Source organism: Rhyacophila brunnea, unplaced genomic scaffold (assembly GCF_057557595.1).
Source record: "Rhyacophila brunnea isolate RB1 unplaced genomic scaffold, BYU_Rbru_1.0 scaffold_12, whole genome shotgun sequence".
In the NCBI taxonomy this organism is placed as follows: Eukaryota; Metazoa; Arthropoda; class Insecta; order Trichoptera; family Rhyacophilidae; genus Rhyacophila; species Rhyacophila brunnea.
Genome location: NW_028232774.1, coordinates 5,518,196 through 5,543,721, shown reverse-complemented (window position 1 = coordinate 5,543,721; position 25,526 = coordinate 5,518,196). Strand labels below are relative to the sequence as shown.

Genomic DNA, 25,526 nt, shown 5'->3' with positions numbered 1-25,526 from the left:
ATGTACCTAATTAAAAAACCAATAATTTTTTTGATTTTTTTTTCGCAAATTATATTTGGCGTGTTAGGTACTGCCAAGACCTTTTTTACAGCAACCAAAAATACAGTTTTTATAAAATGGATGATTGTCAATTATTTGGATGTATCGCCAAGTTATAAATAACAGTACGTAAGTAAGTAACCAATACATGCCCGTGAACAGCAAGTAGCAAAAAGTGAAGGTAGGCTGTGGAGATCCGATATAAATGGTGCACACTAAACTTTGTCAGTCATACTTATTTGTTTTCATTGAACTAAGAATACAAATTGCAGATGGTATTAGTTAGTTTTCAAAATTCAACAAAACCCCGCTTAAACCAAACCACAATAAGTTAAAGATAAAGAATATTCTTCTACCTATTATGTTTTGGTTTAGGCAAGGTTTACTAAAATTTCAAAAACTAACAAACACCATTTTGTAATTTATATTCTTAGTCCGATGAAAACTAATGAGCAGAAGCCTACTTTTATTTTTTTTACAAAAAGTTCTATACTTAATAGAATAGATGGAATTATTTGTTATCTTACCAAGTGAGCGGGCGGAGGCGGCTGAAAGATGTGCGTGGGCGAAACCGGGGGGCTGGGGTAGCCCCAGTAAAACAACGGGGCGAGCGGAGGAGGGTAGAAGGCTCTCACCCCCACCCCCGCTCCGGGATTTGCCGCTCCTCCGTTGCCGTAGCCGAATGGACCCGTGTGGAATCCGCCCCCGGGAAGTAACCCCGTGTGACCTGAAACTGGGCATGTCGTCGACGTCAACACAGGAGCAAATAATGAGTAAAATAGAATTTTTAGATAAGACGACCAGTAATAATTGGATGGTGTTGCGTTATAATTCACCACAAGGTTTTGCCTTTTCTTAAATCCATAGTGATTCCACAATACATTCTGTGACCAACATAATAGTGCATATTAATCAGTAGGATATGTGAATTGATGTATTATTATGATTGAGTGACAATTTGAAATGTTCACACAATTCCCATAGATGCCGATAAGCCTGTTTTAATTAAAAAAACAAAACGGTCAGTCAAGGAACGTGGCAAGCGCCCTCTTCGATATCTGGCATTCGACCGAGCGAAAGCAATTCCCAAAAATAGTATAACAACAATGTAATTAAGTATGTTATGGACAGTCACTTGATCTATCACATAACAACACAAGACGGTCCAATTGTTACTGTCGCTAAATAATTAAAATATCTTTAATATAATATACAATGATATATTGTCAAATTGTCAGTATGTATAATGTATGTAATTCAAAATAATATTAAATGTTGTCAGCAATATTTATGTTGGCACTCAATAAATTGGTGTCACACTTTTTATTTATACAAATTCCATTATACCGAGAATGAAGCAGTATATTGTTTCTTATTGTATTAAATAAGAAAAATATAATAACTGTCATTTCATGCGAAACCTTAATTTCAGACAATACCAAGTGTTGTATTACATTATAAAAATGGTAACAAATCTTTATTAAAAACAATGTTAGCGATTTCTGCAAATGAAATCTTGTGATACACCTATGTCTAACATAAGCTGAAATATTTTTAAAAATAAATAAGTAAAAATATAATATTATCTTCTGGTTATATATTTTTACTGGTTACAAACATAAAAAACTAATTTAATTAATTATTACAACCGGCAAATAAAATATTCAGATTTAGTGTAATGGGTATTAGGACATCTAGTGATGTGAATTGTATTTAAAAACATTTTCTTATATTTCAATAGTGAACTTCAAAGTGTTATAATATAGTGCCCGTTTTTTACGATTTATATTCATCAATTTAATGTAATAGTTTAATAAGTTCCAAAATTAAATACAATTTGAATGTATTTATATTTAATTTTTAAAGAAAATCAAATTGTTTTAAACTTGAAATTCTGCATGTTGTAATGACGATATCGACTGCTTAATCCGCAAACTGGCTTCTTTCGGGAAAATTGTTCAGGAAGGAGAAAAAACTTAATAGTTTAACTATCGAACGGAATTTAACAATTTCAAAAATACACTAGGAAAAATATTTTTTTTTTACAAATAAGCTGCACTATTTTAGCTTCCCTTCTATATATATAAAGAAAATTTAAATAAAGAGCGGAGTTCTTTCATTTATGATATTGGAAATTTGACACCTGCAGTTGGCTGTTTTATTTAAAGTACAATAACGCATTTATTAATAGGTTTAGAGATTGAAATTTTGTGTGAGCATAGAAAACATGCATTATAACAAAATGCCATCAAAATCTCATTTTTGGTCAAAAGTGCAGTTAGCTGGTTTGCAGATTAGGCAGTCGATATTTCTTTAGTATTATCTGCATAAATACTACATCATTTTACTAATAGTTTGCAATAATTAACAATACTCCATCTGCTGGCGTCTTTTGACAAAAAAAGAGATTACAATTTTTGTGCCATAATGCTATTTATAATATTAGGGGTCGTCCATTGGTATTTTTTGACCCCCCTCGCCCATCTCCCGTTGTAAAATATTTTATCCGTTGTCTAAATTACGTTAGATATTTTATCTCGCCTCTCATACTTTGATGTTACGTTATCGATTTCAGTAAGTTTAATGTTCCTTCAGAAAGGAATGAGTTTATAATTAAATTTGTTGGTTTTATATAGTATATTGCAATCCATAGTAAATTGCCATAGTAACCTGCAATCAATTCCATCACTAGATGTCTCCAATACATAATACACTCCACCTTAATGACGATTCGGTATGTACTTCAAAGAATCCTTATAAATCAAACAATATATTATCCAACATTACCGGTGCGTAAACCTAGGATATTAAATTATTATTTTATGTTAAATTTGATGAGCACCAAGCATCATAATATTTTGTATTACTACACCGTGAACATTGAAGCATTAGACACTTTGTTAAATAATATAGTTTTTGATGATTGTGATGATATTATGGGCCATAGTACTTATCCCCAATGTGACAATTTTATCTGTGTAACCTCGGATAACCTCAATAATTATCGAGCATTGCAAAAATCTATGTGGGTAAACATAAACCAAGCGTGATATACTCCGATACGATTAATATTTCTATTTCCTCTGATACCAATTTTACTTAGTTGCATTAAGCCCCGTAGAAGAATACTAAATAATTTTGTAATGAAATAAGTAATAATTTAGTATTGACAAAATTACAAGTCACTTAAAATATTTTAGACACGGTGTTAACCTAAAAGGTTCGTTAATTAAATATGTGAATATATTATCAACATGGATCGGAAAGTCTACAATCTAGATAAGAAATTTATGCTACTTTATTAAAATTACCTGTCATACAGTATTGTAGGGAAAACATAATATTATGAAACATGGATAAACTGCATAAAAAAAAATTTAAACTAAAAAGGTGACAACTTGAGTTGTAACCTTTTTTTATTTGATGTCAATCACCCGAAATGTATTCATGGAAATTAGAATAAGAAATGAAGAAGCATATTATTCTAGCAGTCTTTAATTTAATAGAAATTATTGAGACTTCACTACTTAACTCTGGATACAGGACATAGCCTATTGAGTCATTATAACCCTTTAATGAGAAAGCTTTAAATTTAAGTTCACTAATGTTTACTAATGAATAACAAACCTTTTAGGTGAGCACAAGAAGATGATAGAGACCGGTTAAAAAAACTATGAAATTATAGTGATGATATAAATAGATAATAGTAAAATGGACACTCACCTGGTAAGATCCCGACACAGAGAGCAACACCCGCAGATCCCAATATCCACCAACATCCACACCAGCACAAACCCACCGAGCGATACTCTCAACAAACCAACTCTAGCTCTAGCTGCTTGTTATGTTATAACGCCAGCCACTCGGTACCGGTCACTCGCATTGAGAGGTTAGCGCTCCACTCATATACCTTATTTGTATATATCGATGGGTTAATGTGCAGATATTGTATGTATAGTTTTTACCGAAAATTAGTATGCCTGTCTGCATCATACTTTTATGGTGTGAAAATATTGTCCAATCCGGATATACTTGATTTTCAATCGATTTGAATCGTTCAAATTAAGATTTTTTCAAACAATATAAAATTGAACATACAAAATCTGCACACTAAACCTATCGATGCAAGCCTGAATGATCCGTAAACTCTTTATAGAAAAGTAATGTGTCATTATGATGGTTGCTCGATTTTTTCTTGTAATATATACATGATCGTAATATAAAATAGTATTATTTAAGCCCTGTTGTTTTAAAATAATATATATTACGTAATAAAACTAAGTTTCAATATATTAGGTCAAATAATTGTTTTGTCAACATGTGCATTACTATATACATTAAATTTAATATAAACATCGTTCTGTAAAATATATTTGGTAAAACTTTCTATTTGAGTTTTAAATTCACTTTTATCATCTCAATGTTGATTCTCTACCATTCAATATTATGCAAGAATAATTTTATTATTATTAGCTTTGCATTTCTGCAATAAACTACATGTTTCATTTTTCTTGTGAATGACATTATATTTAAAAACTTTCAGTTCTCTATACATCTAGTGGACAGTGTGCTTAAAATATATATTTTTGTAAATATACCTTTTCCACTGTATATAACTGCAGTTTTTAAATAAAACTTCATTCGCAAAAAACAAAATACAATCTGATGTAGAACTGCAACACGAAACATTTATAGATAAAATTAGTGGCTCTGATGCATTGCCAGCGGAAAATGGCACTTCCCCTCTCAAGGTTGGACGTATGACCGGTACCGGGGCTCGTGTACAACATGTAGAATGTACGTGGATCAAGAATAAAAAGTCGATACAGAAAATTTTGCCTCGCTGTAATTACAACCCATTCCCAAACACCATCGCTACTAATTTATTATGGCTACCGATTGTGTGTGATATTAATTATTGACAATTTAAAATATTATTAAATATAACAGTTTTTACACCGGTAGACAAGACAAAGACAATTTCTTTGAAGAAATTTCTACATTTTTGCATGGTAATAATTTCCGCTCTATACAGAAATTCGATAAAATAATATTATTTATTTATTATTTACGCATAAATTATATATTAATTTAAATAAAATACGATATATAAATAGATATTACACATATTTAGTATCAAAATAGATTTTGTCTCCTTAGCAGGACATTCACAACTAATATGAAAAAAAAATACAAATAAATATTTACTGGACAGTATGAAAAATAATTAAAAACAATATTATAAGATCTTTTTTTTTAATTACCTATATATATAATATATATCATAGAATATTAATATAAAAAATAGTTTATATATATATTATAATAACTAAGGCAATATAAAATGAGTTAATTATTAGGTCTAAATGAGAGTTATTCATATCAGTCGAGAATGTCCTGCTAAGCGAACGAAGCCTGTTCTGACCTCTATTAAATTATGTGAAACAAATATTATACATATATTGTATTGTGTTGTGTTATATTTGAATTAATTGTCACTTAACACCGTTAAAATGATCAATTGGTCATGTTGTTACTAAAATATAAACAATATGAATTTCGAAACACATGCAATATTAAAAAATTAACATATTTTAATCACCATAATATTAACTGCCATACAATACATATGGCATAATGAGAAAGTATATTAATAATTTAAAATTTATATTGTCTAGAAATTGCCCTTTAAAGAGTGACAACTCTAATTAATACCAGCGGACGATTTCATATTTGCGGGGTTAGTTTTAGTTTGCGGCACATTCACAAGATACGACTGGACTATCACGTAAAACGATTGCTATAAAAAAGTGCACGGGAATGGGTTAAAATGCGAATATGTGAAGGCGGAGTAATATTATACATACGGGTAAATACGCATACATGGAAGATTTTATTAGTGTACATAAAACCCCTCCTACGCATAGATGTGTGGGTACTCAATGATGTGATGTATATGTGAAGATTTGTCGCCCGCGTGTCATCCACGTTGCAATACAGTACATGACATTTCATTTAAACCACCTTTAACGTGTCGCAAGTATTCCAGGGTAATTTTGACACAGCGAGTACGCCGCTCGAGTGAAATGAAGCAATATTAAAATATACCGAAGGTTTAAACAAATAAGTTGCTAGAAATGAAATAATACTTAAATGTCATGCAGTAAACTAAAATTAAAGTAAAACACAGTCAAAATTACCCAGATTACTAGTACACATAAATTTTAGACTAATGTGTTTGCAACCCTGTCAGTAGCCAGTTTCTTTCAAAATGCATAAAAGTACCAAAATATTCTCAAGGCTAGAAAAAGCATAGAAAAATAATTAGTCATTAAAATAGTACTAAGTAGGTATTCAGAAAATATTCTTAAAATAATTAATTTCATCGTCTTAAACCAGATATTCTCCGTAAAAGTACTTGGGAAAAATTCTACTACACATATTATAATTATTTTTATTTTTGATTAATCGATTTTTATTCATTCATGTTATTTCATTTTAATTTATTACAAAGCTGATTGAATTCTTCAAGCGACCATAGGAAAGAGTGATAAAATAAGAAATAAAATAGCCATAAAGCAAAAAAAAAAAAATTCACAGCACTTATGAATAGAATTCGGCTGCAATTGTTGTGAATTGTGAATACTCGACCAACCCCCCCCGTTAAATTTAATGTGCAGGTATTACACTCGATTAATTACCATGAACACCTGCTGCCAAACACATAACAAATGTAATATCTTCATACTGTACACCTTTTGAAAAACACACTTACAACCCGAATGATAATAATAATTAATATAAGGGGAATTTGGGAGATGTTAAAACACAAGATATTTTTTAAGTATTTTTGTAACACATATATTAGAATTTATTTTATAATAAGAAAATAAAGAAATAGTGAAACATGTCCACTTGTGACCACACTGATAGAATAATAGATAAGTAATAATCATAAAAAAAAACTGCATTATTTGTAATATAATCTAAATAATTAATAATTAATTATTGTATTCTAAAAATCCTACATTTGTCTTTTCTCGAAATTAAGGAAATCTATTAAACATTTTGATAAATGTAATATAAATTTATGTTATGAGATAAATTGAACCATCTGAAATTTTTGTTTAGAATTCAACATGAAATATTTATCGCAAAAGGCGGGTGTCTATTCATCGATTCATATTGACGATTAGATTATCAGCTACAAATAAATTTTATATCACTCTTGGGTATGTATTATCAGATTGGTAAATGGCAGAGAGTATGGGAAACACGAAACAAACCGAAATCAACATCTATATGATAGAAAATTAACACTTTCACTAACGAAATCTGGTTAGACAAAGTTTTTTTTTTTTTTGGTAACTGTCTAATGGACAATAGAGCTAACGTAATCTTTAAATTAACGTTATTATGGCAGCGAAGCTGGATTAAGTCACTCACACGTGAATAGTAATTCAAAACAATCTAAACTTTTCGAGGATTTCTTCCGTCTTAATGACTTATACTTATATCGATGGTGCAGATCACAAACCTTCTATGTCAAATTTTATGATTTTGACTTTATGATATCAAAAAATCAACAAAAATTTAATGGATCTGTTGAACTTTACCTCCTATGTCAAAGAGAAATATAGCCGAGTTTATTGATCTTTTAATTAAAACTCCTATGTCATATTCATCGTATTATGCTGCTAATAAATCAGTTTTAACCTTCCCCTGTAAAATCGTATTTTTTGACTAAGAAGGTTTGTGATCTGCACCATCGATATATGAAAGTGAAGCTGATAATAAAGTAAATAAGGCTAATGATTAAATTAGCTGTAGAAAGTTTCATACAGATTTATTTGTCATGCCGCATTGAGATAAAAACGTTCTCCTTTAATATTACAAGCCTAAAAAAAGTTTCTATGTAAAGGACTATTAAGTAAGTAACCAAAGATAGAGCGTCAATACTAATTTACAAATAATGTATTCAGCGCTACGTCTTGTGATCTCACCGGGATCGAACCCAGAACCACCAGATATGAAAAAAATACTCACACATTGAACTACAAGAGCCGCAAGTGCACTATGTTGTGGAATCACCACCAAAAGTTTTAACAAGCTTCTTCTTTATTAGTTCTAAATATTTGAGTTAAACCAATATATATTATTATTGTGTATATTATATTAATTCTCTATATAATCATATTATCCATTCTATCTTCTATAGTAATAAAAAAACTTATGCAACATCTTTAACACTTATTCTGGAATTAAATCTTGGACTGAGTGGGTTTCAAAACGTCATACAAGTTTCGCTTCACGGGTGAGTGCTTTATCCATTAAACTACGGAGCCAATTATTCTGTAATGATATTAGAGATAATGCATGTGTGAAACTCTGTGGTGTGCGGTGTTGAAATTTGTTTTTTTCATTATACTAATAAGGACGAGTTAGTAGGTAACGACATATGCCCAGACACCAGTTATACATATTGGCGACACGCGGCTGGGGGTGAAGGTTGCGTGACGACATTCAAAGAAGACTTCCCTACTGCATGCCTGCGATCACCATTTCGGAATGTGCAACGTTTCGTAATATTGTTATCGTTTCATTTACAAGTACAATGATTAAGTAACCAAACCAGAGACAATTTCAAAATATAAGGACAGCAGAGTGTCTTCCATGGATAACAAAGCGATTATGCAAGACAGAGGGATAGAGAGTGCGATATTGTATCTTTTGTTTATGCTTTATAACACACATTGATGGGCCAAAACAACGATACAAAGCCATTCTTTAATACAATCCCGTATAATGTGGTCCCGTGCCAAAAGAAGGAACCCCTACTTTTTGACAAGAGTATAGACAACCGAATGTTATAGACGAGTCAAAAATTTTAAACAATTAAATTAAGAAAACAACATGTTTGATTATTTCAGATATTTTTATATCATAGTACCAACAGACACTCGTGTACACTTTGGTAACCCTATTTATCATTTTTAATCAGTACATATCGCACCGTGAGTGTAAAACCAACGTATGTGCAAATTACATAGTTTGGAGATATAAGGGTTTGAAGTTTTCATTTGGTCAGGATAAATAGAGTTTCTAAAATAAAACGATAATATTTGGTGTATGTATACATTATGACATGTTCTTTTATTAATTTTATTTTTTTTCATATAAATCCATCAAGATTACAAGTTTTAGCAGTTGCTATGGTTTTACACTTTCATGATGCATAGAAAATGTTGATATTTCGCAGTTACCTGAATTGCAGTAAGATTTTTATTGGGAACTTTGGTAATACCATTATAATATAATATATTATATTATTATTAAATAAATCAAGAATGATATTTACCTATAATATTTTGATATTTTAAGCTTACTAACTATAATTTATTAAAATAGATGCATACAATTTTAAACCAAAATAAAAAAGCAAATTACAATAATTGTAATGTTTTTATAATTAATTTTATCGACGTCAATTATTATCTGAATCTGTATTTAAATGTGTAGATGAAAGTTTTTTTTATAAAAATTATGGTGTATTTCTGGTATCACTTTTGATGAACATAGGGAAATCAAGTCATTTAATTTTGCTTCGGAGATCCGAGGTGGTTTTATAAATGCTTTGTGTAGTTGAGGTTGTACTGATTGACGTCCGCCCTGACGTTTTCTAATATTTATTACATCAAACACTTCTGTTTCATACTTATTTTTATAGAACAGGCAATAAGGATTGTTTTTCCTCACTTCAATAACGCAAATGTCTACCCAACTAACCTTTTTACTATTTTCGTTGAGTTGAAAATTATTGCCCATTTCATTTGCTAACTTGTGAAAATCAAAAATCTCGTCAGTGCCAATTTCCAGTGAATCACTGGAATCCACTGTATTGGTATATAAATTGGACCTGACTTCAAGACTATTTTTTTGTTTCTCTATGCAAGAGTGTTAAAGAGTCACCCTCTCTTCTGTCCTACGACCAAAAAGTTGTGTGTGATTTTTGGGATATTAAAATTCTGGAGGGCGTATAAATACATTGCTGTAATAAATTTATTTTTATTCTGTCCGGCACAATTATCCGAATAAAAAATGACTTCCTTCCCAATTGATTTATCTTCCAAAAATTTTACAACACAAGAACCAATTGCATTGGCCCCTTTGTTTGTAGTCCCTTCATGCTAAACAAAACAGTTACAATTTTTATTATTAATGTGTGTAAGATGGTAAAATTATAGGTTGAAAGCTTTCTTTTATAATATAGCACTGATATCTGGACATTTGGTGTTGATAATACGGCCTGCAGATTATAGCAACATACTATTTTATTCGTCTTTCGCCTTCTGTGTTCTCGATAATTGTTTATTTTTTTTGATGAATGTCATATATTATTTAACTTGAATTATATTTTTCTCTTCGCTACTGCAATTTTTATATTTTTCACAAAAGTCACATAGGTCCTTGTTTGGTTGAAAAAAGCCTATATTATAATGGGTATTGTTCCTCTTGCAAACCAGCAGCATCCTTATCTATATCCAACATGGGTTCTTCAGCATCAGGAAATGTACTTGTCACATTTTTGAAAATCTGTAACATTGCAAAAACAAAAATATCATAGATCTGATTGATATACTGTTGTGTTAATTGAAAGAGTTTATTATTGTAGGTGCATAAAATAAATACATAGGTACATAAGATAAGTCGATATTAATAAGTTTCATAACAATAATAATATTAAGGTTAGTTTTGTATATCATTTTAGTATAATATTTATCACAAAGTCTTACCTTTTTAGAAGTTTTTCAGCTTTAGAAGCTTTTAAAGCTAACTCCACCATCATTCGAATCCTTAAACTTATATTTGATAAAAACAAAATACACTGCACTACATTACTTGAATCAAAGGAAACTATAATGTGTTGTAGAATACGTCTGGATGCGTTATCAAAGTCTTAACACTGAATCATTTCAATAATTGCCTGCTATCACAATAATAAAAACAATGCCACATTGCATTCACCAAAAGAATGCGTCTGATGCTCGGGTTTCACAATTAGTCATGGATAATCATTTGCAGATACTATGGTTTTACATTAACAATGGAAGTAAATCTTTGTATTGTAAAACCCAAATATCTGTCTTTTTTAATGAAAATTTTTAAGTTTGCAGTAACTTCAATTTTACATTATCAAGTTTATGACTTTTGCAGTTGTTTTGCATTTAAATCTCGAAATTGAAAAATTTGCACTTGCTATGGTTTTACACTCACGGTGCGATATTGTAAAGTCTTCACACTAAAAATGATAAAAACGATTGCAAAACTATTCACGGGTTTCTATAATAATTTGTTGAGAACATGGAAATATTAGACAGTATGTATCAAACACATCGTTTTCACCATATATTACTTTTAAGCATTGTCTACGGTTGACTAAATTCAGTTGTATAAGCTGTTGTCAAAAGTAGAGATTTCTTCTTATGGCACGGGATATTTATGGGACCAGATATGCTGACCAATATAAATGTCAGATATTTGAAAAACAACAACATAAACAGAAGATTGCTTCCACATTTTGATATATTATATATTTATCGGCATCCGGTTTCGCCTAACAGATGGACAGCTAGTTGTGACTGGCAATTCATTTTGTGAAACTGGTCATATATTAATAAAAATGTAGGAGTCAGGCACATTTGTTTTTTTTCTTCTTCGATATTTTAATAAATAAAAATGACGCTTTTAAATCCACAGGTCATGGGTTTGTATCCCACGACTGTATAGAAGTAAAATGTTGTTTTTCCATTATGTGTTTAGTTCCAGATTATGGACCCAATGAGTTGAGACCGGCCATTAACCATTTTTCATTAAAAAAAGTAAGTATACTAAAAAACCTCATAGGTAATCATACCCAACGGTCACACCGGATTATAATTCAGTGTGAATGTCGGCAGCGGCTGAACCAAATTATAATATACATAATTTATTATGCAAGATAATCATGCAGGGTTAAATTTAATAAAGAGAAAAGCTTTGTAATTAATAAAAATATACTTACATAATTTGTGAGTCTTTCAGGAATATATAAATTGTTATATGTTGTATTTAAAAATAATTATTGATTGAACTAAAACTAAAACATTAATTAATAAATGGCCACTCACCGTTAATAATAATACTGAATATTTATGATTAGAAATGTGTGTGCAATTTGATGAATAACGTTTCAACTGGTTTTTTTTTCAAAAAATTCTCTACCCCTTGACGTTGCAGAATAGCCTTGTTATTTCACATGTTAAAGCACAATAACTTAAACATTAATAATAAAAGCAGTGTAAACCAAAAACACCCCTGCAGACATATCGGAATAATGTCACAAAATTATTATCATACAAAATTCATAGATAATAATGGAAATTAATAATTATTGTGTATACATACATAATATATGTTCAAGTATACTTACCTTGCAGAGATTCTGTGATGAATGCTGCGTACAATAATAATTATTTGCCGTCGAATAAAATAATCATTTCCAATTTTATATTCCTCAATTAATAGTGTTATTGTCAAAAACACACCAGTATCAATAAATTAACCATCCTATTACAAATAAACTCATCAAAATCACTTAATTTATGTATATATATTTTATATACTGAGGTAAAATTAGAAAAACAATATTAATAAATCATGCACAAACCAAAATGGCGGTCGACTCGTCGTAATAGAAACAATACTTTTTGCTAACTCTAAGAGAAAACCCTCATCCTTACAAACAAACCCAGCTCACGTTCAATAAAACTCCGTCGGTTCAGTCAAAAAAAAATGTAGTCTAGGTATATTTTAAAATTAATCGTGGATTCACAAACTTGCCATAAAGAGTAAAATAACCGACAAACGCATCACTTATACAATTTTAAAATTAATTTGAGTAATATTAAGTACAAAATCACAACCATTTGAAAAAAGTAATCATATGCAAATATAATTAGATAACAATGTTTCGTTTCACTCATGTTTATTTGGTCAGTATAAATATTGTATACGACAGTATCTTTACTTAACTTATGTATGTAAAATACTGATCAATATTGTCACTACAAAAACTGTCCAAATAAATACAAGCTGATTTGTTTTGTTTTATTCTAAATGGCAAGGTTGCAGTTTTACACCATTTAAAAACTAATAATAATTGCACCCAATATAAACAGCAGGATACACTGTTGCAAAAAACATTCGCTAAAAGAATTTCAATATACCTTGATAGAATGCATCCCTAGACATACAATTATTTAATTTGAAGATACCTGGTATGCATAGTAATTCACAGGGGGTGTCCGCTAAGTATTAACAGGGACAAACATTAATATTTGTCTTTAGTGCCGCCCGCAAATGAACATTAACAATGTAGTCCGTATTGAAATCAAAAACAATTGTTAGGCACGGTTAATTTCGACACGGACTGCACTGTTAAGGTTGATCTGTGGGTGCAAGACGTTGTCAAGCGGCAGCACTAGAGGGGAAGAAATTAATGTTTGTACTTCGCAATATTAATTGCACGGTGCCGCCTGTGAATTACTAAGTGTATCGGAGATCTACAAATTTAGAAGACCCTATTCAACAATATAGAATACATTCATATTTATGGCTGCAAGCGGTGGGTAAAAAAATACCGAATAATTTTCATAAAGCGATATACCTGCCAAATACCAATATGTAATAATACAATTAAAACTATCCAAGACTGTGTTAAGATGTGTTAAAAGTAGGATAACACAATATGAAGATGAAGAGGAGAGACACGTCTACGTCTCTTAGCGAAAGCGATTAGCTGTGACATCGAGTAAAGTATTAACAAAAAATGGTGAAAGTAATATTCATTACATTAAAAAATGATATTAATTAAAGAAACTTTCAGATGAGATAGTCCAATAGTCCAATAGCCCGTGAGCGGTCTGCAAAAATACAATTTTAGTAGACAATAAAAAATCTTAAAAATGTGAAAATAATATTTAAAAAACAAAAAGGAAAACGAACAAAGATAGATAGATGCCAAAGGGTTAAGCCAACGAATAAAAAAAGACAGGAAGGAACATACTGATTTATTGCAGTATAAAAACGGGTAACCAAATTTGCCGTCTTGGAAAGCAACGATTTTGCGTAAACAAATATCACGTGGTCAGTATGTGTGTGGTAAACTACGTTGTGTTAGTAATTTTGTGTATATTATGTTTGTGTATCACGCAATGTCAGCCATATTTCTGATTGCCGTGATTTGGACATTATGCTCATTCCTTCTTTTTTTATTCGTGGGGTTAAGCGCTCTATTATTAGATTATTCATTTTTCATGCTTGCTGAGTTTTCACTTTTTTTTTCTTTTTAAATACCACTTATAGTTAGTGTGAAGACAGCTGTGGCTAAAAATAAATCATATGTATATATATATAATTTCTCCAAGGTTTATCAATATACCTAAAGAATAATTTGGATTGCAATAAAATGTGTAAAGCACTATATCATCCGTTTACCGTATGTGTAAATATTCTTTGCCTTGGAAAAATTAATGCTACGATTTACTTTCGCACATCTGTACAAACAGTCGACACTGATCGACTGTATTAATTGTTTTTTTTTTTTTTGCAAACCGCCCACTGATTTGCTGACAAAAACATTCTTGAGGAATATTTATTTACTTTCACGACCGTCTCGTCGGAAGCAGAAAATAATGCGACAACAAATCAAATGAATAAAACGAGATGTACATTTTTTTTGGTAGTCCATCGCCAAGGTGTGAGGTGACACTTCTTGCAACGTTTTAAATCCAATTACCGTATTATGGACTCCCGAAATATTTTTACGAGAGGCATTTTGTGCGACGATGTGACAGCTAAACAACGTGGCGATAGATAGACAGATGATTCTTTATAAACTAAAATATATATGGAAGTACTTGTTGTAACAAACCTATATAGAATCGGTATTCAGTTCCCGATAGATTATAAAAATGATAAGTCAGTTTGACAAAAATAAACACACTGAGCCTCGTCAGTCAGTCCAAGTGTAATCAGTTGATGTTTAACTACCGTTATTTCAGTGTTTAAAAGTATTGTCAAATAAAAAAAAAAACCACAAAAAGAAGCTGCCCAGTTTCAATTACTTTAACATAGAATCATTACCTTACGAGGATTTTGTGCAATCATATTAATTTCTAATACAGTACACTCTCAGTAATCCGCCGCTTGATTATCTGACAACTACTATAATCCGCCGTTATTTTTACTAGTTGAAAGCACAAAATGAAGCTCTATAATTCACCGGTATTCGATTGTCAAATTCAGTAGTCCGCCGCATACAAGTATACAACGCAGATGAGTTTCTCCTTCGTAAAACGTACGTTCATCGCGAAGAAAGTAATGTACCAGGGAGGAAAGTGCCCAAGGACCGCATCACAATTATGCCGCGCTCCAATGCAACTGGGACACACAAAATGACGCTTTTGGTCATAGGAAAAGTCAGGAATCCTAAGCCATTCAAGAATATCTGCATCACTGAACAACTGGTTGTGTCAAGTGATTTACTGTTTAATATTTAGTTAATAAACTTAGTTCATAAGTTTATGTATAATTTAGTAAATACTGAATTTTGATTATAAATAAAATCGTAATTTGCTAGTACAAATTTCTTAAAAAAACTATTTTTATGAAATACCTGTTTTAATTTTTACCATATCGTCGGTGTTTTGTAAAAAGGGCGAATCAACCATTTTGGCGAAATCGAGATTTTAATAAAAATACAATATGTACCCCACTAGCTTTGTTGTGTAAAAATGGCGAATTTGTATCTCCACAGGAAAGTACTTAAAAACAATAATCGACTAAAATTATATTAATTAAAATTACGAATAAAAAGCGAATGTGACATATTAGGCCTTTTAAAATATTATATAATAATGCCTATTATAATGACAGTATTCTTTCTAAGCTTTATTATAAACTTGTTAGATATTTATAATCATCCACAGGTAATAAACAAATAAATGTCAAAAGTTAAAAATCCTCCTCCTGTAAAATAGCATTTTGGTTAATTCGCCCTTTTTACAAAACACCGACGATATTTTGTATGTATGCACTGTAATCCGTCGCTTTCACTGATTGGAAACTTGTCTGGTTTTTGGGGTGGCGGATTACTGAGAGAGTACTGTATTATGATATCTTTAGGTGGTTTTAAAATTATATCGGATTGAAGATAAACATAAAATATAAAACACAAAAATAAAAAATAATGAACTCAATTATACCATTGCAATATTATGATATAGCCAGTTAGGTCTCGGAGAAGATAGACATGCTGCTGTGATGTCTTATAAAAACTTTCAAACCACCGGCAGGCACACCATGTCTGCGTTCACCGGAAGCTTAGCTGCTGTCATTATTGAAAAATGATCATGATGTACTGTGGTAAAGTATCAACAGTATCAGTTCTGTATTTGTGTATTTAGGCACTGATAAAAAAAATGACTGACTTGTCTACCAACGGCTTAATTTCACTAAATAACAAAACCGCTAAAGATACAAATTAATCTACATTTTTGTCTTCATAATAAAAAATGCTACGAATATTATTTTTAATATATCATTTTAATATTATACTAGTTATATTATGTAAGTAGTTTTGTCATGTTTCAATTTTAAGACTCCTTCCACACTTAGATAAGAGACACATTATAATAGGAACAATATTTTATCATCGCTGTCCCAAAAAGGGAAGCGATTGGAATGATTCGATTACAATAAAATATATCCCAGAAAAGTGATCAATTCGAGTCTAATTACTTTTAATGAAGAGCGAAAATCCAAATATGCAAACAATAACATTATATTATGATTCCATACGAATTTAAAGAAGCTAATTACATCTTAATTTTAAAACAGAACATAGTCAATATTAAATTATAAAAATCTACAGTTCATAGCTACCAAATTATGCTGTCATATTATGGAAATGTACACTACGATAGGTACCGAACATCGATTGGATAGAGAATTAAAAATATTTCTTAAGATACATTGGCCGATAGGCCTGATTTCAGAAATAAATATTTAAGTTCACAATAAATCGGTAGAGATATGATAAGGGACATAGAATAATTTTAATTCAAACAGTTTTCAGCTCGATTCATCAGCGAAATATTCCCTTTATCACGGCTATCCGTATCAGGTACAAAGAAATATGTTTGGTGTTGTAAAAATAATATTTTAACTGTTCACTGCCGCCTATTAACCCTTTGCAATCGTATCGAATACGATGCTGAATCATTTTTATCAGAAGTCACAGTTTTAAAAGTCAATGTAAAATAAAACTGGTTTTTTAGACGAAATCGGTGAAACAAACATTGTGATGTATGATTCGACAGTTAAATCTGTTAAACAATATTACCAACGCTGAAGGCTTTGATAACATCGTTTTCAATGTCTGCTTTCCTGCATTATAATTTTTCTATACCAAATCACACAGATTTTCGTGACACTATTATAATCATTGATATGTAACATAATAACGTATTCGCCTAGAGGTGTTTTATAAAACAAAACAAAAAATGACAATGCTCCGTGGAAAAATTGCCAGTTAAAGAAAAGTGGGACATACAAGTGCAAAGGGTTAATATGTTACAGTGCATTCATGAAAGCATGTTTATTTACAATGTTTTCCATAACATTAAACAGTTTACTCACAAATTCCACGGTCATAATTAAAGATTAAAGATAAAGATTATGAGATGTTTAATATAAGTAATGTTTAAATATGCACTCGAGAACAATAAAATAATATTGTTAAAATATTTTTGTACATGGCAACATTATTTTAAGTTAAAGATCTCATACTTCAATATACACAGCAAATATCATTGAAGTTAATAATCACATTCATAATATGATGTGTTAATTTAATATATATTTAATCCCATTGAGACATATCTCTTGTAAGGTTTACAAAAGGTGTAATGATGACATTCGCTGTGCGCATTGATGTGTTTGAGTTTTCCTCAACGCGGACAATAATTTTCAACGACCGTAATCATAGGATATAAGCTTTAAAGACACACCGTTGCAGCGGACCTCGTAAAAACCACCAAATTTACCATGAAATACCATCCCAAGTTATATGTTTATTTAGCGAGACCAGCCATACAAAACAAAAAAAAAAACTTTAAATATTAATGATGGAATGCAAAATTACAAAAAAAATATATTAATTATTTACGACTATTAGAATAATATTCATACACTAAAACTATATATATATATATAAAAAAAGTAAGTAATATTAAACAACATAAGAAAAAAATTAGACTAATAATAAAAAAAAAAACATATTTTTGTCTTTTAAAAATGATTTGGCCACTTATGCTAAATTCAATATCAATGGACAATGATGGAATGTAGGTGCATCGACCCAACAGGAATAATAAATGTTATATATACCTAATAATCAATAGAACTAAAATAAATCAACAATAATAATATTATAGTTACAAAAATTATTATGTATAGATTCTAGGATAGGAAAAATAATTGGTCATTTGGAAGGAATGATTCAGGAAGTGTAAGGAAAATTCAGTTAGTTCAACTGTAGTATTTTTATAGTAACCGTAGCTCACTATATCGTCAGGGTACCAAAGCGTTCAGTGACAGCGAGGTGAGGTTACAAATATAAAAGTGTCAATGACAATGGACTACAGCACCATTTTCAATGTTTTATAACATAAAAAGGGATTTTAAAAGACTGTTTAAATTTTTAAACAGATGAAATTATACGCGGATACTAATACTAAACATTATCTATTCTAAAAGCCTACGATAATATTATAAACTATTTTAATGTAATGATTTTATTGGGTGATGTCATGTTGCACCGACAACTAAAAAAAATTCAGGATAATTTCAGTCACGGTTATAAATACAAAGCCTTCTGAAATCAATAGCTTTATTAGATCGAGAGTGGAAAATGCTGCGCTGGCAAAATAGGCCGACCATCGCGCCAAATGTCCGCCAAGTGAAAAAAATTAATAAATCAATAATATTCAGTCGAATGAATGATTTTCTTGAGGCAAAACAAAACGTCTACTCGTAGATTGATTGTATTTTAAATAGCATTGCCAGTAATAGTGACAAGAATATCTTACGAAATATTACTTCCTCCGCGCATTACGAATTACGTGTTATATTGATGTTAATTACTAATTGTTAAAATATATTAATTCTTTTAATAGCAGTGAAACGCTCCCTAAAATATAATAAACAACTTCTTATATTAATAGATAAGCTGTTCTTCAATCATTGGACACGTAGTTTAGCTACCTAGGCACAAATTTTACTTGAGAAATTGTATATCATTCAAGTAACATCTTAAAAAAAAACTAATCTATTCAGCTTAATTTAATACTAAAATAGAAAAAAATTTAAGTATCCGATGGAAAAATATAACTCAATTAATATAAATATATTTAAAAAATATTATAGTTATTGCATTGGCGAGTTTTCATTGTTGTCTACTGCTTATGAAAATACTAACTAACAATTTTGTACATTTTCTTCCGCTCAATAAATATTTTGAAGGGAACCACTGCATAGCGAAAACAATAAGTGTCGTCCTTCATCAAACACTGTTTAAAATAAAATGTTTACGATCCCATCATAACCATTTTGAAAGTATTTACTGAAAAAAGCACAGTAAATGCACAAACCTATTTTTTATCACTATAATTTAGTACCTATATTACGTCATATTGCCAAAAAGCTGTTGGATATTAACATTTTTCTCATTATAATATAAATATTTTTTTTATTGCCAACAAGATTTTTGTGTGGCCGTCCACCGGCATATTTTAATGATCATTAATATTATTCCGTAATATCAATTTAAATTACATAAAAACTATACGATGATTACACAATCTAAAATATTAAGTTAACACAACCTAAAACTCGTGAGAAATAAAGTATCCTATGTAATTGAACATGTTGATAAAAGTTGAATTTGCAAAATTATGGGGCATGAAATAATTAAAAAAAAAAAAATTGTAACACAACCTAAAAAATTATTAGGTATGTAACAAAAAAAGATGATTACCAATTTTTTTGGTTTCTCAAAATTATCGACTGTCTTAATTCTCACTCTAATTAAACAATTCGCCTCTCTCTCTTAATTTACAAATAAGATAGGAATGTAAAAATGAAAAAAACCGTTGCAATTTACGCTTGAAAGATTTCATTCAGATTCACACGAATGGACAGAGAAATCAAACGCCCGAGAAGAACGATTGATAGGGGGACGGCGGCAAGTGCAGCGAGGGAGGAGCCCCCTGGGCGGGGTGGTAGCCCGTAAATTGCTTTTTGGCAGCGTGGCTTTCGGCGGCGGCCGCCGTTGCAAAGGCATGCTCGTAAGATCGTTTGACGGCGGCCGCGGCAGCCGCTTGCTGCTGTTGCACCCCCGCCAGCTGCTGGCTGAGGTGGTGCTGGGTGGCGGCACTCAGCACCGCCTGGTGGTGCTGAGCCGGAGAAGGGGGGGGCAGTCCCAGCTGTGGGGAGAGCTGCGAGCCTCCGGGGGGCAAGGCGTAGCGAGGGGTGAGAAATAGGTAACCGTTGGATAGATAAGGGTGCTGCAGCATCGGTTTGGGTTGCTGGGCCATCTGGTGATGGGGAGAAAACTGGTAGGGATTGGCATACTGATGCATGGGAGGGGCAGGCGCGGGCGGGGCGGCCACAAAGGGCGAGTAGCCTCCGGGCATGTAATGCATGAGGATTTCCCGCTGCAGAGCCTGCTGCGCCATGAGCTGCGCCTGAGCGGCCGCTTGCAGCTGGCTTTGAGATGGGGTCTGGGGATGGTGGTAGGGGGAGACCCGAGCAGAGGGCGGCGGGGGAAGGGGAAGAGGTGGCGGAGCGAGGGCCGCCTGCGGGGGCGGGGGAGGCAGAGCTGCGAGAGGGGGGGAGGAGGGCGGCAACCTACCGGGCGACAGGGCTTTTCCGCCCGCCGAGGGGGATGCGATGCCGCCCGTCAGCACCAGGTTCATGTCTTCACCGGAGCACTGGAACACCTGACAAAACAGAAATCGAATACAGTCGGTCACTCGGTTTCGATCGGACAGTGCCCTTCCGATGTTCCAAATTGTTTTTGCAAGACAATTGAAAACAGTCAACTTATTCGTTAATTATTATAATTTATTTTTTAGAATGATTATGTACCACGAGGACCAAATAGATATTGAATAAATTGAACTACACTCAAAATGCATGATCGAATGATGGCATGCATGATATACTCAGATGGTAGTGCTCAAAATATTACCTCAATATATCTCTGCTTGGTACCGAAGCTCATGTATCGGTGGTGCTTTTGCTGCGCGGAAAGGAAGGCGCTCGCCTCACTGTCCATTTGGATGAAAGCTTCTCCGCTCGGTTGACCCTGCGCATTGAGAAGTGCATTACCGGCACGTTAGTAATTATTATGTTTATTAAGTTGAATGTTGAAACTTAAATTTCTGAAAGTCTTGACTTAAAAACGATTTAAATTCATGATGACTTGGCTTTCCTAATATATTCACAGAATACATAGGTGGGAATTACTATAAACAACATTATAATGTTCAAATATTAACAAAACTAAGTATTCACGGAGAAAATATTTCAACAAGACAGAATAGTCGGAGGTGAGGATTCAAGTTACATAAATGAAATCTTATCTTGAAATGATATCCCGCCGTACTACTGAAAAGAAGTAAAATCTCGTCCCCTTTTATTTCTAGTCTGAAAGTGTATGTAAATATTCATTGTGATCATTGGCTCTACAACCTGATGCGGATCTTGGCCGCCTTACGAAGGTGTTTCTTAAGAGATTTTTTAAATGGGGAATGGTTGTTAGCTACTCGCTCAACCCGGTGCATGCTCTTGATCCAAACACACATTGAAGAATAATATTAAATTTGACAGTTAAGGGATTCAAACCTGAGACCCATGAATTCATAAACGGGCATGTTACCACTTGTCCATTGTAGGTGTGTTCATCATCTACTGTATTATACGAGGGTGGGTCAATAATTCCTTAGAAAAAAGCATTAAAACAGTTTTATTTTTGTATTTTTTTTTTATTTCTCAACATAATCTCCTTGGAGCTCAATACACTTGGTTAGACGTTTCTCAATTTTTTTTAAACCGTCAGAAAAATAAGTTTTCGGAAGGTCCTCAAAATAAGCATTTGTCCGATCGATGACTTCTTCATTTGAAAAAAAACGTTGTCCACTTAGCCATTTTTTTAAGTTTGGGAAAAGGAAAAAGTCACTGGGGGCTAAATCTGGCGAATACGGTGGGTGGTCGACCAATTCGAATTTCAATTCTTCAATTTTAGCCATTGATTGTAAACATGTGTGAACACGGGCATTGTCCTGATGAAAGAGGATTTTTTTCCTGTTTAAATAAGGCCGTTTTTCTTCAATTTTGTTTTTTAGCTGGTCCAATAAAGATGCATAATAATCCCCTGTTATTGTTTTTCCTTTTTCCAAATAGTCAACGAAAATAATTCCACGTGCATCCCAAAATACAGTAGCCATAACCTTACCAGCTGATTTTACGGTTTTCGCCTTCTTTGGACATGGTTCGCCTTTCGCAATCCACTGCTTTGACTGTTCTTTCGTCTCGGGAGTATAGTGGTGTATCCATGTTTCATCTACAGTCACAAAGCGACGAAAAAATTCATCCGGATTGCGTTGCATGAGCGACAACAGGGCTTTAGAGGCCACCACCCTATTGCGTTTATTGTCGACTGTGAGCAAACGCGGCACCCATCTTGCAGAAATTTTTTTCATGGCCAATTTGTCATGTAAAATAGAAATGACGCTACCTTTTGAGATCCCTGTAACCTCAATTATCTCACTCAACTTTAATCTTCGGTCACTTAACACCATATCGTGGATTTTATTGATCATTTCTGGTGTAGTCACCTCTACAGGACGTCCTGAGCGTGGTTCATCCTTTGTTGATGTACGACCACGTTTAAATTCATTTAACCAGTTATAAATAGTTGAAAGTGAAGGAGCAGATATGCCGTGAACTAAATCCAACTCATTTTTTATTTCTTTTGCTGTTAACCCTTTTATATTAAAATGTTTAATAACAGCTCTAAACTCAATTTTCTCCTTTTTTTTGTAAACAAGCAAATTTTTTTTTTAAATGTACGAGAAACACACAACAACCCGACCAATCTGATTGAAACTTCGCAGCATACTGAATCGGTAGTGCCGCTGCATGAAAACAAACCGCTTACAGTACTAGTCGCGCCACCTGTCGGCTTTTCTAAGGACTTATTGACCCACCCTCGTATCATTTCTTCACACCTTAATTTCTCATTTTCACAAAATCTAGGTACGCTTCGTGGTGTTCGATTTGAGTTACCACTGTGGGAGTCTTCGATGTGTCGTAGGTCATGATGTTGGGGATGAGGTTGAAGAAGCCGAAGATGGATGCAGGAGTGAGTTTTATTTGCGGCGTAAGGGTCGGTACAATAGTATGTTACAGTAGTTATGTTACAATACTTATGTTACAGTTCCGAGGACCGAATCTCGTTACAATGAGATGTTGTGTGGGACAATACGGAGATTGAGATAGTAACAGACCAGGTACTTAGATTCGAGTGACATTTCTGATGAATTATTATTCGCTATTTATACAATCCAAATAATATTCTTTTTATTTAAATAATTGAGTCCAGCTATTATCTGGCGTTTGCATCAATGGATGACTGACTAAGTGAAAAACGGATAACATTTATTATTGCGGTCGGCTCCTTACCGAGTTTGATACAATTTGACACAACGAAAAATAAATATTCAATTTGTAATTCTATATCTCTTAAGCTTAATAGTTGTTCCATTCTCCTTCAATTCTCGCTATCCAACATGCCTTTGCTTATGCCTACTCTCAAGGGATGTTAATATAATATTATAAGAAATAAATAGGTTTTGCACCACAGGCAGCAAATCATCGAAAGAATGTAAGTAGAAAAAATAATTAAGGCCTTGTCCAGATGGCGCATTTTGACTCGCACGCATTCCAGGTACATGTGACCTTATTGAGCCGTCCACAAGCACTCGCGCCGTGACGACTGTCGCGCACAGTCGAGGTACAGGTGACCTCATTTTGGTGTCCACATTCACTCGCAGCAAGACACGCGCCATGTGGACAAGGCAAGGCCTAAAGGTGTTTAAGAAGGTTTATGCTGCTCTACATAATATTTTCAAATAAACTATATTTTTTTATTCAACTGAATAATTCACAAGATTTTTTCCAGTCGTTATATTTTTTATATTATTTTAAATTATGTATTGTCAAATAAGTAATATTACCTGAGCGTTGTATACCATATGCACTCCCTGGAACACGATGTTTTTGGCAAAGTCATCAAGGAATTTTAGGATGTGCTCCACCTGCGCCTCGTAGGGCAGGCCCCGGAGACGGATGCAGTCCTTGAGGGTTCCCGACGTGATCACGTGCTGCGGGAGGAGCGCCACCTGCGGCATGATAGGTGACGGCGCTTCATACGTCTTCGGGTCCAGTGATCTGTTTAGAACCTGCCAATCCGACAATTCAATTATTATTTGTTATCAATTTGTTGCAAAAGAGCCTTCTGGTGTTATTAAAAAATGTAAGTTTTCATCAAATTAAGAAAAACTGTCTCTTAAGTGAGTCCAGGGTGAATATTTTTGCTTTACTTTTTGTCTTGATGGTCATTCTTTATGTTTTAATCAATTATGTTATATCAGGTGTTGACGATTCAATTTCTGGATCCCAAGTTTCAATGAATTTCAAACCGAAAGTTAGAAAAAAAATGGCGCCAAATACAGTTGTATATTTTATGTTTGTAACTTATTGAATGAAGAAATAATCAGAGAGTTTCAGGGAATCTTCTGGGAAAATGTGGAGGATGTAGAAATATTATGTATTTATTTTTATTATTAGAATAAAATTTTGAAGAACTTCATTCTTAATATTTTGATTTTATTTCTTATATAAGCCGCCATATTTTATCAGAATTTTTTACCCCCAGTTCTTTCATGATGCAAGTTAAAGCATAATTCCTATGCATTGCGATTTTTAAGTCTAAATTAAGAATTTTTGGTATAGATCCAAAAAATGTGTAACACCTCTGACCATTTTAAAGCCATACTATTTAATTAAATTGCACTGCTTTTACAGTCTTCTCTGGATTGACTTCGGTGATTAACCTTGACTAAGATTCACACGACAAAATCACGTTTCAACACGACTGTAAGCAACGGTGACCCATAACTTCACTAGTAAATTTGGAATGGGTCAAACCTAAGTTGATCAACAAAAATTGAAATATTGGTTTGCATTTAGTCGATGAACCAAACTCGTTCAATAGAAATCGAATCGTGAAAACACGCCATTAGTGATCTTTTCAGCTTCAA

At 32.5% G+C, this 25,526-nt stretch overlaps 1 protein-coding gene across 4 annotated transcripts in view; it reads right to left on the bottom strand.

The window, feature by feature from the left end:
- The window catches only part of fus (epithelial splicing regulatory protein fusilli), a 141,977-nt gene that overhangs the window by 772 nt on the left and 115,679 nt on the right, over window positions 1–25,526 (bottom strand). For 2 of the 4 annotated variants that reach the window (XM_085960632.1, XM_085960631.1), the window contains exons 12-14: window positions 24,441–24,665; window positions 21,392–21,508; window positions 19,894–21,140 (exon numbers count right to left, since the gene is read on the bottom strand). In XM_085960632.1, coding sequence (XP_085816758.1) covers window positions 20,346–21,140; window positions 21,392–21,508; window positions 24,441–24,665 — 1,137 coding nt within the window. In that variant the 3' untranslated portion in view covers window positions 19,894–20,345. Of the gene's footprint in view, window positions 1–566; window positions 773–19,893; window positions 21,141–21,391; window positions 21,509–24,440; window positions 24,666–25,526 lie in introns of those variants that run through there. The other 2 variants (XM_085960633.1, XM_085960634.1) reach the window with 2 other exon arrangements.